Source organism: Nothoprocta perdicaria, unplaced genomic scaffold (assembly GCF_003342845.1).
Source record: "Nothoprocta perdicaria isolate Ctin4 unplaced genomic scaffold, notPer1 scaffold_133, whole genome shotgun sequence".
NCBI classification, from domain to species: Eukaryota; Metazoa; Chordata; class Aves; order Tinamiformes; family Tinamidae; genus Nothoprocta; species Nothoprocta perdicaria.
In genome coordinates, this window is record NW_020454461.1 from 1,979,819 (window position 1) to 2,000,402 (window position 20,584).

Consider the following 20,584-nt stretch of genomic DNA (forward strand, 5'->3'; position numbering starts at 1 on the left):
TACATAAACAGCCACGCTGTCCCAAAAATATCAACAATGGGTAAATCTCAGCAAGCTCTTCTGTTTTGTTTTTCTTCAACATTAATTTTAAATCATAGCTTTCTAGCCTATCTGCATGATTTAAATGTAATACATTGCAACATTAGATATATTCTTATTTAATATTTCATAGCAAACATAGCAACTAAACTGAATCAAGCCCCCAAACCCACTGTTTTCTAGTCACCATGCAGCATCAGAAAGGCATGGCCACRTGCCTCTCTAATAGCATATTTTCAAAGAAACAAGACACTATGAAACACAATGTAGATTAATACTGAATTTTAGACAACAGATCTGTGAACTCTGTGATAAAGTTGTGGCAAATTCGGTGTTCAGATTGTACACTCAAAAAGAAAGATGCCATTAGCAACAGGCAACAGCAAAGCAGCACRCATTTGATTTAGTGGCTTTTTGTATTTAAAGGCAAGATGCACACAATCTTTTCCTCATTACTAATGCACATATACTTAAAGCTCCACAGTGTGGGTTTACCCAAGAAGAACCCTTATATTCCCAAAAGGCCTAAAAAGGAAAAACTAAATACAGTGAAATTTATATGTTTATATAAATGTACATGTTAATATGTACAGAAAAGGACTGTAGTCATGAAGAGGGTTTGTAAACAAGATGCATCCATAAATACACAGAATAAATTTAGGACTGATATTTCAGCTGATGCTTCTTCAGCTTAATCACACAGAGTTATTAGTTTGCATACTTTTGACTAGCATTCCATAAAACGCATTTCTTGTAAATACTCTGCTCAATTAGCTTTAAAACTTAAGACAAAAATAAGAGGCAAACATCAGATATATGCAGTGTCAGACCAAAAAATACATATATAGTTCTGATTCTGCTTCTGATTTCTACAGAACTAGGCTTGCAATACATAAGCTGCAATTTTCACAAATGCTAGACATCACTCATCAGCATGCAGAGGTGTAGACTAAGCAAAGATCAGCTGGTGATATCAGACAGCTTCTCAATGCTGTTTATCTTGGCTGAACATAACTCAGTTCCAAAAGTCAAAACGGAGCTGAACTACTGAGCTAAAACACAGGAGTAGCACAGTTCTATTCATCAATATGAAAAACAAAAACAACCAAATACASACACACAAACAAGCTTTCCTTATAGTATTTCTTGGTAGCTCCTCCACGACATATGAGCTACAAAGTCAAGCTACAGAGATAGCTCCAAGTGCATTCTCCAGAGCATCCCATCCCACTTTTAGGCATTTGTAACCTAGAGCCATCACGTGGAAAGCACACTTGACAGCTGGAGCCAAGCAAAGCGACAAAGTAGTTGTTTTATTAGGAATTTCACTGAGGGTATTTTAAAATGTCAACTACCTGTGGTAAATCTGACTTTGTCCCTTTGCTCAGCCTGCTACTTCAGAGGTACAATTGGGAGTGAAAAGCAGCATTCATTTTTGAGGCAACAGTGATAYTACTGCTAAGGAAAATTATCATGCATACACCTCTGAATTTGATCTTGGACAGTAAGTTAATTGTTCCTGCATATGCATTTGCTAGAGCCGGATAAAAAGACTGGATCCCCCTAACACCTTCCCCCCTATCTTTTTGATCTCCTCTTCCTCGTATTCAGAGAGCTAATCGTAACATCTGATAGGGAGAGATAAGCAACATATAAAGTTACTCATTTGAATCTGAAGCTGTTCAGCAGTACACAGTAGGTAAAGAAACTCCATGAAATGACTGCCGACAAATAGTAGCTTGTACTAGCACGTACATTCCCTTATTTCTGTCACATTACAACACAAAAGAAAAACTAAACTAAAAGGTTTACCTGTTTAAGTTGTCTAGTAAAAAAAGACTAAGCAAAGATACTGTRAAGTTATAAAAACTGAGAAAAAGAAGAAAAAAGAAAAAAGCAATTACAACAAGGAAAACAAGATTGTTTGATGTCCTGACAATTTTTAACGACTATTCGGCAAGTTCCCAGATGCAAGTAATCCGTGATTACCAGTTTAATGGCCTATTCACTCCAAAGTACCAGCTAGCTACACAGAAAATTAGCACTCAGTCATAGTGCGTAGCAGCRTTTTTAATGCTTTTCAGGATGCTATGAAATGCAAATAAGTAGGTACAAAGACAACAAACTGCACCGATATTTTCAGGTAGTATTTTTGCTAGATGCAGACGCTATAAGACTGCTAATTACATCACAGAGGAAAATTAACTCTCACTGTGCAAAACAAAGACATTTCAATTACAGAATAATTTTCCAAGCAAAATATTTTGCTCTAGGAACAATTACTGTATAGTGTATGAAAATAATAGACTAGAAGTCACAGAATATTCTCAGCAACCTCAGCCGTCCTTCAGCTTATTGCCAAGGCACTACACCTTATTTTAATGACCTGCTGAAGTTTCTCCAGGAAGTCAGCACAAGCTCAAACATTTCGGATTCAGTACAGAACACAAATGCATTCTACTGCAGTATGCAACAGTCTGGATCCAACTAAAAGGATTTCATAAGCAGCAAGCAACAAACAGCTATGGAGAAGAAAGAGCTGAAGCTACTGTACTCATATGGCTGTAGCAAGAAAAGAGCTGAAGGTYGAAAGTGTGTTATTTTTTACAAAACCCAACCTTGTTCCCTCTTYCGGGTTGTTTTCAGTTTGCTGTAACCTGACATCTTATCCATTAACTATTGCACCCGGTTGGATMCCAAAAGGAATCCCTCTCAGCATGATACCCCAAATATTATCATGGAGCCTCRTATCATTCTTGTTCCTTATGGCTTAGTCCCTTCCCCACAACACTATCAGTGTCACTGGCAACACAACCCACTCTAGAAATTACTTCAATCTGCTTTCTATAAAGCTCGGGTTTCCAACTGCTTAAAAATTTGCAAGCTTCAACCACAATASACTACTTTTTGCAGGCTTTGCATCTGCATGCACTGTGGTTCTCTCCTGCCCTCCCCATGAGGAAACCCTGGTTTTAACAGAATGAAGCACCAGTTTTCAGAAGACTGAATTTTTTCAGCTTATACCATGCAAATTCTATTCCAAASTAGTAGAAACACAGCAATTTTTTTCCTTCAAATGCTTTCTATTGTACCTTGGGTTCATGTTCACAGCCCAGGACCAAGCAGGATGCTGCTACAGCGCAGAAGTGTTGGAACCACTAGTGGGACCTCTTGCATCAGAGAGGACGCAAGGTTGCTCAACAGGAAGCAAGAGAACTATCAGGTTTATAAATATCCTTAACCTCAATGCCAAAAAGCAGCAGCACAAACCCTCTGTAAAAACAGGTAATAAATATATCTTCAATGTTACTTAAAAATAAATCATGTTAGACCAGTCTCATCTGTCCTAGGACTTTGGGGTCCTAYGTTAGTCATTATAGAGAAAACTGTAGATACTGTATAATCATAGTTTGGTTTTTGCATGTATTTTACATGGCATCTCCACAGAGAAGACAGAGCTAGACAAAAATTTCTATACAGAAAGTAGAAAACAATTTTGAAAATTATGCTATAATCAGACCAAGTTTATCTTGCAGTTTTGCAAGATCTGTGCAGAATCTACAAGGATCCTGTGCAAGATCTACAGGAACAGAATACATTATGCCAAATATATTCAAGAGAAGACAGCAACCTTGAAGTAGATGCAAACTTAAGGAAGGACAGAGTAAGAATTCTGAAAAAGAGAGGCACAGGGGGAAAGTGACGGCTGGGCAGAGGGAACAGGGTGCACATACAGAAAAGATCAGTCTTCACTTGGAAGTATTCCAGCACAAAAATGTCGGATAATACATGCCAGAGATGTAGATGGCCATGAATTTTCTCTCAGACAGTAACCTTTAGAAACAAGTGAGCGAGCTGCCCACAATGAAAAAAAATRATGAAATAGTTGGGTTTAATCTAGAAAACACTTAGGGGAAGCATCAGTCTTCACATATACTAGAGGTAGCTTCAAAAAGAAGAACAAAACAGTTCTCTGTGTCCACAGTTAGTGTCATTTAGAGTACTAGTTTAACTTATACAGAGATTTAAATCAGACAGTGAGACAAACCAAAGATGAGTAAGCTTCCTGATAAAAACACCACTATCTCAGACCAGAGAGATGGACTCAGTTGAGGGGCCCAAATGACAGCCTACAGACCAGACACAACCTACAGGATAAACATGTCAGCCCACAGACTCCAATGAGATATGGCTTTTCCCCAGATAGTCGCTGCAAGATATGGCCAGAGTACATGACTAGTTATTACAAAAAYCAACTCCTTGCTGCTCTCAGAGCCCCACAACACCTCCCTCCTTAATAGCCAGATCTGCATCTGTCGTCTAGCCAAAACAGACGCAAAGTGACACAACCCATCCTTAATTATAGGGCTGAAGTTGGAAAATCTAAAAGGAGTAGCCTAAAAAGACCACAGAAGTCAGGGGACCATTATCTGACAAGAGATCCCTGAACTCTGTTCCTAAACTTAATGTCTTTCAGGTATACAACAACATAGAGATCAAGATACATGAATTTTACCAAAAGCTATATGGTTTGTCCCACAAAAAAAAATTGGAATAACAAGATAATAGTTAAGGTGCTTCCCAGTCTTATCATAAACAATGAAAAATAAATATCGATGGATCGTAGTTTGCATGAATTTAGAAAGTAATTAGATGCACAGCAGAGAGCAAAGCCTGATTCCTCTCACTTCAGTCTTAATCTCTGGTAAGTACATGGTCCCAGGCACTGTTTCCAGCTTCCCTCAGGACCCAGTCTACACACAGAACAAGAACTACTAAAAGTTACTTCAGGAAGCACAGGCTGCTGTGATTCTAGCTGTTCCAAGTCTCTTGGAAACCTCAGTGTATTTCAGTGGTCGTGTCACACCTTAAAAATAACTTTTTAAATGAAAAAAAAAACAAGCAAAAACAAACAAACAAGAGCTAAGTATTACCAGAATATTGCTTTGTCATCTATGAAAGGAGGAAGTCACAGTTATGGAATAATTCTAAAATGCATGAGTTATATAATTCCGCTCTCCTCCCACCACACACTCATCTCCATTCAGTACCTCTGGCTTTGGATGGATGGGCTGATGACTGAGTGAACTACTCAGTCTTTACCCTCTCTTTGTTCCTCGTATGCAGCAACTTTTTCTCATGTGTTAATCAAACCTTGTTCCAAATATAAAATTATGAGTATCTTCACTGCTTATGCAGTGTCAATTCATGAGAGCTTTAAACTAACACATTTTTATTTTCACAAAGCTACTAAAAGTCAGAAACTAAAAGGGGAAACAGATAGGAAGTTTGTTCCTCCACTGACAATGAGAACAATTTGTGTGCTGCCTTCTAACTTTGATCATTCAGCCCAAAGTAGTATTGAATCCTTTGTCCTCAGTAGCTGTACGATACATGGTGTTTTGAAGGACGAAGGTACATATGAAGATATGTAAAGATTAGGTTAAGGTGTCAAATCAGTCAATAAGAAMACAAGTTATGACATAACCAGTGGCAACTTTGAACCAATTTTTCCCACACGAAAGGACAGAAATTCTTTGATAAAGAAAAACAGTTTGTTCTTACAGAACATGAGATCATGAAAACCCCTGAGATCACGAAAACATTCTCTCTTCCAAAGGTTTCTTTGGAGGCTTCATAACATCTGCAACAGAGGAAGACCACATATGCATAGACACTGTAGGTATTCATGACCTACAGTTGGTAGACTACTGTGATTAAGCACACAAGAGATGTGCTATTTCAGAGATTTTATTTTTAACATCTGAAAATGCTARAACAAACAATAGACTACTTGTATCAAGGCTACAAGATCTGCCTTAACTGCAGAACTTTGGGTTAGGAAGGATACTAAAAGCTGTTTCATAACATCYCTACTTACATAGCACCAGAGCTGCAAGAATATATCAGAATAGTCTGTATTGTCCATGCATTGACTGCCTTCAGTTGGCAAGCATGGGAAATGAATTGCTGAGTTGCTTTACTTCCAGATACTTTGGATTCTTATTTCATTCTACCGCGATGTATACTGTGATAATACTTACTGCGAGGATACTTCAAATCAAAGACCAAAGGCAGCCAAAAGAAAAGGTTAAATACTGTCTGCTCCTTGCTGTTATCTTTTGCTTTCAATTTTGTGACTCTCCATTCTGAAGTCAGAGTTGGACATTTTCTGTGAAATTTTTCTTTGGCCTTTCCTGGTTGTGAGCAAAACCATAGCTGTTGCCAGCCTGAAATGGGAAAAGGTGGATGGGGTAGGCTATGCAACAAAAGAAATTAGAGATTTCCAGCAACGTGACAGCTGGATGTTGGTCAAATTAGACAGAAGTGAAAGGATCTTCTATATATGTGAAAATAAAAACCAATGAATTAGTTTTTAAGCACTTTGCTTTTATAATATTCTTTATTCTATAACTAGAGTGTTTTTAGGATATCCCGTTTCTACTTCGAGTTCCGTTATGATTTATCTACCCAAGCAGTCCAGCAAAGCACTCCTTGCAACTTCAGTCTCCATTCTCCCAGTTTCTTCTGCACATTCTAGGATTTCTCAATTTCACACAAAAGTTCAGTAAAATTACAAACAAAATGGTCAATTACACATTCAAACTACTTCTCCCCACACAGACTCACACTCAAGAAAATCACACAGTTTTAGGAATACCAAAGCACAAGATTGAAACATGYATTCCTAATATGAAGAGTCATAGGCAATACTTTTTATTCTCTGCAAACAATTTTGAAACAAAAGCAAAGATTCACCTTTTCAATAAGGACACCAACCYCCCCCAAACCCTCCCCCCATGTCTTTTCGTCACTTCTCTGCAAGAAAAATCCATTCTGATCCCACCAGTCACGGAACATCTGCATGGCTTTTAGTTGTGTCAAGTGGTCTTTATGTACTCCAAGGAAAAGTTGCTATTTGTTCTGCTCTGGAACATGCACGTGGACCTCAGGAGTCAGTAGCTCCTGAGCAGCAGACTGTGTGAAAGCAGTATTATTAAAGGTTGACTGCTCCTTGAATGACTTTTTATACCTCCGATGCATTTCTTTGGCAAAACACCAGCAAGAAAACCATATGGCAAGATGTTTCTAATCTTTCCTAATTTCTCTTTGACTCTTCCACTTGTGCTCTATTAAGCAGTCACACATATAAAGTTTATAGTAAGATTAGCAAAACATACAAATCTGCCTCAGATTCAGTATTGTACAAAGTGCCAGACAATGCCACATGCCAAAAAATCGAGAGCAGAAAACAAACTGACATGTCACCTGCTAATTTCAGCTTCTAACTCAATTTTGGGTTAAACTGTGCAAGTTAGGTTTCAAAAATACAGAATAGAAATCTGATTATTACTTAAAATAGGATTTTTTTTGTATAGTAATCTTATCACATAAGATGCAATGCATGCATTTTATTCTTGAAAGCAGTGTTCAAAATGCTGTAGCTTTCAAGTTTCCACATTTCAATCATCTAAATAATGCGACATCCTTTGAAGCAAAAAATCAAATTAACATCCTTCTAGCTTTCAAGTATTATTTTTGTCTTCTTATCCACTATGTAATTCAATTTTGATTATGAAATACTGCCTTAGCAGATGTTGTTATTTGCCCATTACTTAATTATTGGTTTCACAGACAGAGAACATAACTCTTCTAAAGATACATACACACTAAACATTTATTCMAAAAAATATCTAGAGTGAATGTAAAGAGTCTGGGTGTTGGGACTGGTTTTCTTTGTGGTTTTGTTTGGGGGATACAGGAGGTGGMGGCGGGAAAGGTCATAAATAAATTAACATAAGTTAATTGTAGTCATTAAAAATTAACCAGATCTTTTGGTTCAAAGTTTCAAGGAATGCCACCTGGACTAACTTTCTGTGCATTGCATTTAAAGGTTTTCAGAATACTTTTCTACACAAAAATTTTCTTCCTTTTTGAGGTCTTAACCTGTTGCTTGGCAATATTATCCCACCTTCAGGAACATAAACACAACCCCTTTTTGTCTGGCTAGCAGTCTGATTAYGTCGCCCAGGTGTCCTATACATCTGAAAACAAAGAAAGGCTACGCAAGTAGGTGCATGGAACCACAGTTACAGCAAGTATCAGAACAGAAACTAAAACAGACACTTTAGACTACAGTCCTAAAGAAAGTCAAAATCATACCCTCCTGTTAAAAGTACAAAATGAACATGCAGAGATATGTGCAGGGAATACTAATTTAATATATCCTGTACTAAATGGCATTGTTTGTTGCATAGCAACAGGAATCTACTGCAGAAAAACAATATGGAACTTTTTTTTTTTTTAAACTTGCCAAGCTACAATTAACCCCAGCCTTCCTGAGAAAGAAAAACATCCACAGCATAAACAATTACCTTTATCACCAATCTAACCAAGGATATGAGATCCAGCATTTATTCCGTTTTCGGTTAAAAAGATTCTGTACATTCAAGTAGCTGAGGAATATGGTACTTCAGAGACAAGTCACTGCTACAATGTGCTTACTACTGAATTAAGATGTTCCCTGTAACACCCATGACAAAATTCTTTAGATGCATTAATACTTCAATTCTGAAATGCAGAATGCTTTCATTATTCCATGCATAATTTTCAGACCATAACTACAGAAAAATATACAGTGCTCAAAAAAATAAAATTCAGGAAAAAAGTGTAGGACAGTATTTTTAAAAAGTTTTGTTTCATTTTGTGTGGGATTTCTTACACACATGCACAAACGAGTGCTTGAGCATATACTTCTTTGAATTGGAGTCTGTTAAAAAGTTTTGAAGCTTAGGTTTGAGAATTCTGAACTAACTGTATTCTTCGTGAGGCAGAAGTATTTTTGATAAGCCACCATGAATTGAGGGGTTGAAAAAGAAAAACAAAACAAAAAAACAAACAAACAACCCCCCACCACCCTCTCCATCCTTTCTTCCCAAGAATGGGAAATAATCAGTTTAACTCTCCACTACAGAGCAAGTGCAACAAAAAAGTTCTCCATTTTTATTCTCCTTTTGCAGCCATAGACTTTATACTGTTAAAATGGGTCAACAATTATTTTTAACTATTCAGCTGACAGCAAAATAATACATCATATAAACCAGAAAAAAAAAACAGACAAAAGAAACACCAAACCAACACTTTTGTTTGTTTTAAGCACCCTCACCATTCTCAGAGAACACAGTGGTAAACTCAAAACCACAACCAAAGCGCCAAGTGACTGAGTTTCAGGACGAGCCTGCTCCCCTACAGCCCCCACAGTTGCAGTTAGGGAGCTATGTTCAATTTAGACAGAAAAAAAAAAAAGCAAGATTTCAAGTGCGTGGATGTTGAATACAGAGCCTGCCACAATGTAAGTCATCCAAGCTGAAATGCTTCCTAGGAGTTACACTAACAGCTCAGGCTTCATCCTAACAGTGTTTACAAAACAAGAGTATGAAAAGCATGATAAATTAAGGAGAAAAAAAATGAAAAAATAAAATAAAGATTACGAAGGCAGAATATACCATGAACCAAAAAGCTTACAAATGCTCTCCAATCAAAATAGCARGGGATTTTCTCAAAAACAGAATCACTAATCTCCCCTTGTACTCATAACCAGTGAGACGCAGAACAGACTTGCTAGAAATCACACACCCCATAGAAGGTTAAAACTATGCGWCAAATATAGGAAATCCTAAACAAGTCAACTGCTTCCTATACCGGCACCATACAGAGGTTAACAGCATGTATCAGAAAGCGTGTTTCATTTATTGTTGGTGCAGGAAAAGCACACAGGACAAGGTTTGTGTTTTGCCTCCGCTTTTCCAAGTGAAAGCATACACGTGAATGGAGGGCAAGACACTCAAGTTGCTCAGAGCCAACCCGAGCTCYTCCAGTCTGCAGTGACTAACGCAGGACTTCCCACAAGGCAAAAATCAAATCTTACCATTAAGCATGATTAAGTGTTAGTTAGGTCTCAACATGATCCACTTTTTTCTGCGTCTTACACATTTACCTCTACAGATCTTCACCACTGACAGAAGCCCTCCAGTACAATTCCACACTCAAGTGGGACACTCCCATGGGTRCTGCTTCCAATGATTTCCGAAAGTCAGATACTTCAAACAGATGTACACAGGAAGAGAAACATTTCCAATTATTTTCAGTTTCTCCACAAGGCAGTCTTCCCTTCCTTTATGCAGGCATTGTGCTCACAGAGCAACAGAAAAACTAATGACATTTTTAACCGTATCTTAAAGCTACTTAACAATTTTCAAACACTTAATTCATTTTCAAAATAAGAATTCTATCACACACACTTGTTAGGTCAGATAAGAAAACTATGAGCTACCTATTAAAAAAGAAAAGTCTCTGCAAAGCGCCTGCAACAATCCAAAAAGTACAAATTCTCCACATGGTGTCTCCAAAGAATTCAATAATTTGTGCAAGAACTGAAGTCCTGAACAACTACAAGCTTGCTTGTGTCCTGTTGCCCACCAATACAACAGATACCTAATAAGAGCTGTTACCTCTCCTTACAAAAGTGCAGCCTTGTTTATATCCTTAGAGTAACAGAGCTACACTAACAGTATTCAGAAGCTACAAGACAATATTTGTGTTTATCTTATTTAAACCCATTTGGGCACTCACTCATTTTTGCAAACAGTGGCAAATACAAAAACAGAGAACTGTTCTATTAGTGAATAACAAACAAAGAAGTATCCACTGGTTTTAGAAATGCTTCTACCGTATGTCAAATCAGGAAGGCCAAGATGCACCACTCTTCCAAATACACAAAGACCTCACTTGGGACATCAGCAAAAGACAGAGAGGAGAAAACAAACAAACAAACAAAACAAAAGGAGAAAAAAAAAAAAAAAAAAAGCCTCAAAGCCTTTCAGTACAAACCTCCTTGCCCTTACAATAAGGCCAATCTTGAAGAAGGTTCATGCATGCTGCAGTTAACCAAGATGACTGCTAAAATAAAGACTACTATAGTCAACACGTTATCCTGTGAGAGCTAAAACATGCAACACCTCTATCACATTTCTTTAAATTACAACAGAAGATACTTAATTTGCAATAGACTTCATATACTTCTCGTACGTATCTGATGTTCAAGTGCCCTCCCTCAAACTCCTGTCAAAATTTCTGCCAAAAATGCACTACTGGATTTCAAGTCAACTTAGCTATATCACTGACCTGAAAATACAGTACACAAAGCATAGCAAAAAAAATAGCAAGACGATTCTTAAATATTCTCTCCAATAAGCAACACTGAAAAAGAAACTGAAATACTGGATTCAATTTCGGCTTAGCTTATTAGCAACAAGTTTAATTCTCAAGTGCTCTAGGTAATCATCTGCTCTTCCTTCTGCTCTTGATTAGACATGGATTTCCAGTGACTTTCTCAGATTAATCCCCTAATGAGTTTCCTTTGTATTCTATTAGCCAAAAGTATTATGAACTGGATAGTATTCAATGCTTTCACTCCCACACACAGAAGAAAAATTGAGAGAAGAAAGGAAAAAATATTGACAACTACGCAGTTTTACRGTGCTGCTACTCCTGTGTGCAGAATACAGCTCAATCAAGGAAGTTTATTTCTTTTCTCTATTTCTTTTCTGCAAAAACACACCCTGATGTTTAGTTGTAAATTAACTACATTTAGTTCCAGTTTAACTAAGGAAGAGCTACTATTTACAGTCTACCTGCACTACTACTTCAGCAGCCATTAAAGCCAAGCCCAAACCAGACAGCCAACCAGAACAGAACTCCACTGTGCTAACCCAGAGCACAGTACACAATCACTGCTAAGGGCTCCTGGCTTAATTTTTTTCCTCCTTTATAAGGACCAGTTATACCTAGAAGAACGCCCATTTCCTTTCTGGGGTGTCTTGCATGACTGTGTGTATGAAGTGTCCAACTCTAAGTACTAAGAACGCCTAGARCTAGACACTGGAAGCTACCATCAGAATAATCATTTCCAGATTTGCTCTTGTTCTGAGTATGAGATACATATTGAAAGTTAGTGCCCCTATGCAACCAACTCCATTCAAATCACAAAGCCCCAGGATTCAGTAGCATGTGTCTATTCAAGCTAGATATTTCTTACCCGGTAAGTAAAGCAATTCTGTTTAAAATGCGTTTATTCCTCGTATTTGCATGGGAAATGGAGATGCAAAGCACCAAACACTTCCTGTGCCACCATCACGTTACACTTGAACTAAAGCAATTAGACCAAGTGCATCAAAGAACAAAGCTCAATTAGAATGTGGTTTGTTCTACAGTCTAGAGCTTCAAAGCTGCAATTGATCAGTGTTTTAATGAAGATTTTTAACATGACCATAATTTGAGTTCTGACTGTATTCCAGAATTTTTAATCAAAAGTATTGAGAACAAGAAAAGAGTACCTCCAGGTGCCATTTTCTAAGAAAAAAATCTTTCTGCTAGATTATACAGGTACAGTGCACATACTCTAAAGCAATACATTCACCCACTAGAACTGCACGTACAACAGCTGAGTAAAGCTAAGATTCAGCATCGATCATTTCCATAACAATGCTGCCATTCACTATTYCGCTTTATCATCTCCGCCAAGATTAGGTTAATCTGAATTCTTTTTTACTGTTTTGTCAGCCTGGCCACAACATCCATTTCCCGACATTAGATAGCAATATTTATTCTGAGGTGGTAAAATTAATTTAACAATCTACAGCAGACAACTGCAGTTTTCTAAAAATATGCTTTGCAAATGCATTGAAGAGCAGAGCACTACAAAGCTTTCTAGAAAGGTTCACTGCATTCAATTTTAAGTTTATATCCTGCATATAAAAAATATCTATTCCATTAACTTAGACTGAGTACCTCTACAGAAGATTCAGCATTTTTAAAGAACTAACGTCTGTCAAAGGATCCTCCACACCACCACAAATATCAAAAAGAATTCAGCCCAGAAAACAAAAGATCACACTGCAATGCATTGTTCAAAAAAGACTCCATTCTTTTAAAAGAAAGCAAAGAAGGGAAAAGCATTTTTTTTATAGAATAGGAAAACACAGCAAGAAAACAAGCCTTCAAGGAAAATAGTGTAAATTCTTAATTGTAACCTGATAGCGACATGAATGTCTATTTTTTGTTGGAAGAAAATCTTGCCAAGGCTAGAATTTGAAGCTTGGAGAAAGCACTTGTTAGTTAATGATAGCTATTTCCATAGCTAACAACTTTAAGAAGCAACACTATTATGATTGCAGGCCCAGAGTTACTTAGTGTATATATTAACATTAGATTTGCAAAGCCAAACAGAAAGTTGAATGTAACCTAAGGGTACCAATTGCCTCTTCCCATCAATTATAGTAAAAACACTGGCACTATAACAGCACTGAAAGTTATATTGAAAAAAGCATGAGACAGACCAGAATCCTAATTACCTTCCCATTTAGTGTTTGCTTTTTCAATCCCACACAGTAAGAAAAACACAATTTAAATGAAAACCCCCACAAGATACAGAGCAACACTAGCAGATAGGACTCTATACCAAAACATACGCTAGGCTATACAACTGGAATATAAAGTATTTAACAGTAGTTCCTCAGCTGTGATGAGACCACAATAAAGGATTCCCTTAGCTACATGAAAATGAATCATTTAATTTAAAAGTCTGGTAGCAGGGCAAGATAGCCTACAAAAAAAGTGAGACACCAAAACAGTCAGTAAACTAGAAGAAAAAAAGCAATATAATAAAACACAATTTGATTTTTTTTTAAGTGACACACCTACATATAAAATAGATGAGCATACACACAGAGACTTCTTGAAAGAAAATTAGAATATTTCTCTAGCTATTAAAAAGTTGCAACCAAGGAGTAAGACTTTAGCTGTATCAATGACCACTCTTGTTTCTTTCAACGTTATGCTAAAGTTAAATTTAAGAGATTTTTTTTTAAATAAGGTAAACAACAACATAGCTGATATGTTCAGAATGTATAACAATCAGATCTCACCTTCATAATGGAATTTACAGTAAGTACAGACAAAATCCAATTCAGTGAAATGAAGAAGAATTGCAAACTCGGAAAGAACAACAGCAGAAAATGTGAAACAATCTTGTTTCACACACAATTTCRTATGTGTTGCAAACCAAGAGTTTATAGAGTTATTTCTGGCAGCACACCAGGCCAGCAAAGTAGCATTTTTGTATCATCCTCTAGAGTGCAAACACTTCTTAGTTCTCTCCCCCATGCTGCACTGAGTGTCAGCATCAACAGAAAAGAAAAAAAAAAACAAACCAAAAAGCAAAGCAAAAACACACACACATATACATGCATATATACGCATATATATAAAATATATACATATATATCTCAGCAGGAGACAAGCATGCGCTAGTTTGGGACTGGTCTTGGACTAAACTGGAATAGTTTTTACTATTCTTTCTTTATATAAGTGAGTTCTGCCTGTATTATTTTCAACATATGAAACAAAAGAGTGTAGACTTTTTTTTTGCCTGAATATTGATCATGTTTTCTTTTAAACAATTCCATCTAAAGATTATACATGAAAGAATAAGCATCTTATTTTAACTCCTTGCATTCATTTATGCATTGATTCCCAAAACATACTTAGTCAGAACTGGTCAACTGGAAGGACTAACTCAAAGCAATTTGACAATTCACTTAATGTGACACTGAGCAGTCTCATTTTCTCCACAAGGCTGTCTAATAGGTGGATAATAAAACAAACCAGGACAGAAAAACTTTGCATTTTCTCATAGGGATCAGGTCCATAAGTTGTCTATAAACATCCACAGAATTCTAACATAAGGAACATGAGATGTTTAACATTATATCAAAAGATAAACAATTTCTATTTTTAAGAACTATTTATAGTGAAGTAAGACTTGTAATGAATTATAGAAGGAGGGGGCTTATAAATTCGTATACTAATACATTTGTTAGGAACACTTAAAAAAGAACCATTTCCTCTAAAACTATTTATTTATAATGGAGCATTTTAAAGCAAGGCAAAACTAAACAAGTCACTTATGCATTTTTTTTCCAAGTTAAAAATTCCAAGAGTTAAAATAAGGTGCTGAAAACATTTCTCTAAAGGGAAAAAGATTCTGTATATTATTCAATAGAACAAAAGAAATTCCTACATACAACCCCTTGTTACTTTTCAAGTTTCTGAAAACACATGGAAACAGTGATGGCTTTTTATCTGGCAGGTTTCAGTCTTGAAAGATACAACAGTGACTTCGCTCCCATATTAGTAGTAAGAGAGATGCCAACAGCCAAAGAGCATGAGGTAGTTTTAYACAACTCACAAGACTTGGCATGGCAGGGGAAGGAAAGAAAAAGGAAGGAAAKGGGGGTTGGAAAGGATATTAGTGTCATCAAAAATTTAACATATTTAAGCTGTTCAGCTAGATTTGTATCACTTCTGTCTCTGCTACACTTACTTTTAGCCTCTTGAGAAATTAAGTCTTTTGAATCAAATTACCAAAAGCATATATTTGTTTTCCCTTAGCACTACGGCACTCTCTAAACATTAGATATGTTTAGATTTTGAGAGTTTGCACATTTATTTCTACACTGCTGGGAGTAGAAGCAGGCATGAACTGTCAAGAGCAATTCTAGATGAAAGGTCAAAGTAAAGAAGAAACTAGTATCTGTTTTGGCAAAATGCATTTTGCTCTCTAGCAATGGTAGCACAAGACTCTACCCAGTGGTTCAATAACTCACTTCTCTAGCAGTTCTGCATGAAATGCACTGGCCTGGCAGGAAGCAGAGCCTTCATTACAAAGTGTTTCAAATCATATGCCTAAAGGCAGAGCTGAGATATTTCACTTATGCCCTGCCTAAGCATATTAGGAAAGCATCCACTGAAACAGGTGCTGAAAGAATTCCTCTCCTTTTTAAGGAAGTGTAGAAAAAGGGCTTTCACACTAAAATGGCTTGAAACTAACTYGGTCTTGTTTTCTGAACTTCCGCAATAAACATGAAGCCCTGAATCAGAGTCATGAAAAAAAACCTGCATAGACTCTCTGAGAGCATTCCAGAGTTGCACACACTCCTRGACCATTGCTAATTTTTAGAGGCTGAGAGCAGAACTGTAAGATGGTCATAAATAACTCTTTCTAAACAATTGGTATTCTGATTCATGAACACTCCATTCACACAGTAGTCTTATAAAGACTTATACTTTTACTATCAAATTAATTCACTAAATTCTATCCAGAGACCTTGGGGGCAAAGCAGTTGTCTGAATCTAGATCAGGTGAGTAGAAAACACCAGTCCCAAAATTGCAACTGTCACAAATAAAGAGCTAGATAAAGTCTGTGCTTCTATCAGACAGATGACTCAGTCCATCTGTCAGTTACTTAAGAACAAGTAAATTAACCTGAATTCTTGTACCCTCCCCCCCCCCCAAAAAAAGCCTATCTACACCTCCAATTTCACTCAATATATGGGCATTTTTAGGTATTTGTTTCAGTTGTGTGTACCAAGTCTAATTTAAGCGCCTGTTTACACTCCTAACATTTTGTCAAGTTTTATCCAAATTAAGCTTTCTATTTCAAATGTTATTGGAACAAGTATTAACTACKATAGCAAAGGCAAAATTCTAAAATATTACTCTGTATGTTGATGTATCAYGTATTGAAAGGTAGTAATGGTATCTCAACAGCCCAATTGAATGGATACACAAGTACAAGTATTATTATTTTTGCCTTGGGCTTTCACTAATGTATTAAGGAAAAAAAAAAARSMRSCAAGTATGACACCAGATAGCTTAGCACAGCATTTAAAATATAATGAAGGTTTACTAACCCAAGCAAAAATATCATTAACACGAATTATGTTCTAAAGAAATATATTTGAACAGAAAAGCTGTTGAATGTAAGCAAGCAGAACTCTTAACATGGCTTTAAGAAACCACAAAATTTGAAAGCACAAATGAGGATGTGGCAAGATTTAAGGGGGAAAAAAAAAAAACAAAAAAAATTTTAATCACTTTCCCTGTCTAAATATAGTATCAACATTCATGCATAGGATATGTGGTAGTTACCCATTATGAACACAAATGATTATACAGGGTTCTGGAAGTATTAGAATTTAAAATTCTCAGAAATACCATTTCTTTTCCAGTTCTTGCAACTCGGGTAAAGAAGCCAGCATAACTAGCCTGGTTTCTGACTAGCACACTAATGAAAAACAATTCTTTCCACACACAAAGGAATGGATGTAGAAATCCTAAAGAAAGTTGTACAGTTTGATTTAAAAACAAACAAAAAAATCATTTATTTTGAAAAGTTTGTTCATTTTTATTGAAGTTCACATAGGCAGGTGCTAGATACCAGAAGARAGGTGGGGGGACGGGGACACGACAACAAAACCCTAACAGCATTTCATTAGGCATCACTGTAGAGCCCAACTCTAGCAAYAGAGCTGAGCAGTTTCTGTAATACAGATTTCAAAGTAGTCTTCAAAGCACTTCTGTTTACACGTGTTCTTCTGACACAAACACAAAAGGAAGACATGCTGTTTCCAGGCCCAGGACACAAAATTGTGCTATTATCTATATTTTAACTACATTTTCCCACCACATCCAGTTGGCTAGTAAATGGAAGCCTCCCTACATATACCTAAATCCTGGATGCCTCTTATGAGATAAGTGCATTCAGGCATCTATATTAAGACCAGTACTTAGTCAGCTAACCACAATACAGCAAGAGCAACAGGTGCTCCTGTTTACCTAAGGGGGAGAGGGCATGGACACAGAAGCGCTATTCATCTTGTCTCCTGGAAGGAGCCACTTCATACATGGGCTGCCTGTTCCAATTGGGACGTCAGGTTCAAAGTTTATATGCAACCTAAAATCTCCAATACAGGCTACTCAAAATCATATAGTTTTCATTCAAGTCCAAAACAGACCACTGCAAAAATTATTGTGGTCAGTTTGTATGGCTGATGCTCATGTGTTACTGATTTTTTTTTTTAATAATATTTAGATACTCTTTACAATAGTATTGTGTTTCATACAACCAAAGGAAAATCAGTTAGCTATTAGGTAAGCTATCAGCAAGCCACTCCAGACAAGGGATAAAATCTTAACAATAGGTCATTGATATTACTTCAGGTTTGGGACCTCTGGAATATACATATGTGTTTGGAAGGACAACACAGAAACGGGGGCTATTTTTTTCCACACATTTCAGAATGACTTAGAATATTTGCTCCTTTTTGTATTCATCAGAGCTCCATTCACCTACCAGGTTTTGCACCACTTGCAAAGAGATAAGCTACGTTTCCACCATTTATTCTATCCACCTCCCCCACCATCATGACTTGTCGGTTCCAGTAAATACCCATTAAGAGGCAYTGCCCGGGCACAATACAATGTGAAGATACTGGTTCAAACACGTTGTTTCAGATGCACCATTGGTCCTAGCCTAAACAAGTCCAAAGGAGCGTGTTCAGAGCAAGCTTGCCCTTGCACTGAAGTTGGACCCATTAAGCAAGACTGAGTCAATTTAATGGAGCCTATATAGAGAGAAAATACTGTTTAACCACATCATTTTCTGAACTTGTTTAGTTTAATTGGTACCATTTGCTGCCTTTTTCACAAGGTTTGGGAGCAGACTGCTTCCAGTCAGATTTCTTTGAATCTCCCAGTGACCACCCAGAGGAATTCTTCAGCTCCACACTGCAGCTCCCTCTCGACAGTCTGACAGGCCGCACAACCAGGCAGAAATTTCAGGCACATCACAAGATCATTTGCCCATATAGACTGATCATTTAAAATCAACTATTCAAAGATCTAAATAGGCAAGCTGAGGGCAGGTCCAACCTAGACACTTCCCTGCTACACGACTTAGGAGGAGTATTTGCACTCTGAAGCYGGCAAAAATCCTAGTACATATACATCAGCAAAAGGGCACTTTTGCTGGTATAACTTACTTAACTCTGCCTCAGTCATACAATTAAAGTCTCTTCTGCCAGTATGAATGCCCAGTTTATACAAGAAGAGTTTCTCAAAATCTTTATATCACCTTTTGCTGGATTAAAAGCATTTAATGTGTTAATCTATGAAATCTATTAATCTATGAAATGCAAGCTTTTGAAGTTGAAACTTTCTACTCTCGCATTGCATCTGGCTTCCACATAGCAACATGAATAATTGAAAAGAAGTCATGGTAATACGAAACAAAGCTTAAAATAATGCAGTACATAAATACCTACGGTCTAAGAAAAAAAAAAAAAAAAACAGAGAGAGAAAGACAGGACTAAATTTTTAATAGAAAAGCTGGGAGAAATTCCCCGTGCTTCCCACTGCAAAGATAGTGCTTGCATTTAGGGCACGCACACACGCACACAAAGCCTTAAAAACGCATTACAAAAGCATAATTAGATCTTTACTTGAACTTAAAGAGAATTCTAATGGCCTGACCTCCGTTTTTTTTTTCCTTTTGCGGCAAAGGCATGTGTTTATTTTCATCGTTTCAAGCAGACCTTGCTGCATTACACTCCAACGGAGCTCACAACTTTTGATCATCAATCGTTAACACAAAGATGATCCAGCTCCAAGCGCAGGCCAGGCAGTATCTTTGAAGGGAAGGTCGGCAACTCATTTTCCCCAACTGTTTAAGGAAAGCCCAGGGCCTACACGGAGCACCGTGTTCCCCACCACCACCCCCCACCCCAAACGGTAGCCTGAATTGCTGATCTAAGACACGTATTTCTCACCAAGTCTTGCGCCAACCCGGCAAGATGATTAGGGAGACAAAACAGGCACTAAAAAGAAGGGATTGGGGGGGGGAGGAAGGAGGAAAATGTCTTCAAATGAATGAGCGCGCACGGAGCCCTTCGCCAGAGGCGGGCAGAGCCCGGAGGGAGAGCGGCCCCGGGCAGCTCCGTGTTTACGGGCGAACCCCCTCAAGGCCGCCCGTGCACGGCTGCCCAAGGAGGGGATTCCTCTCCCCCGGCTTCCATCTCTTGAGGAGCCGGGTTTTTCCAGCCCCGCTGCTGCTGCAATGCAACAGCCGCCGCCGAGGGGGCAAGAGGGGGAAGGAGGCGAAGAAAGAAAGAAAGAAAGAGGCAGGGAGGGAGCCCCGCACGGCGGGGCACGGCGGCGGGGCGGGCGCCCCGCGCACCTCCGGGGAGCCGCGCCGGGAGGGGGGACACGGGGGACACACCAGGAGCCCCGCGACGTGTCCGTCCCCCCGACCCCCCCATCAACTTGGCCGCCGCGGGGGCCGGGCCGCCTCTCCCCTCCCCCACCCGCCGCTAACAATGGGCCCCTCCCCCACCGCGGGGCTCCCCTCATCCCAGCCCCGCCGTGCGCCCCCCGCCCCCCCACCCGGCGACCGTTAAGAGGCGGGAGGGGGAGAGAAAAGAGACGTTAACGGCCGCCCCCCCTCCAGCCCTCCGGGCGTCCCTCTCTCGCTCCCCGGGGCCGGCCCCTCACCTCATGGTGCTGCCCGGGCTCGGGGAGCCGCTGCCGCTCGCTCAGCCGCTCTCCGCCTCGCGGCGCGGGGGGAGACGGGGGGGTGTCACGGACAGC

General features: G+C 38.5%; 1 protein-coding gene across 4 annotated transcripts in view; it reads right to left on the reverse strand.

The window, feature by feature from the left end:
- Nucleotides 1-20,536, reverse strand: part of ENAH (ENAH, actin regulator) — a 76,129-nt gene extending 55,593 nt beyond the window's left edge. For all 4 annotated transcript variants that reach the window (XM_026033781.1, XM_026033780.1, XM_026033779.1 and 1 more), the window contains exon 1: nucleotides 20,489-20,536. In XM_026033781.1, coding sequence (XP_025889566.1) covers nucleotides 20,489-20,493 — 5 coding nt within the window. In that variant the 5' untranslated portion in view covers nucleotides 20,494-20,536. The remainder of the gene's footprint in view (nucleotides 1-20,488) is intronic.
- Nucleotides 20,537-20,584: the final 48 nt, after the last annotated feature.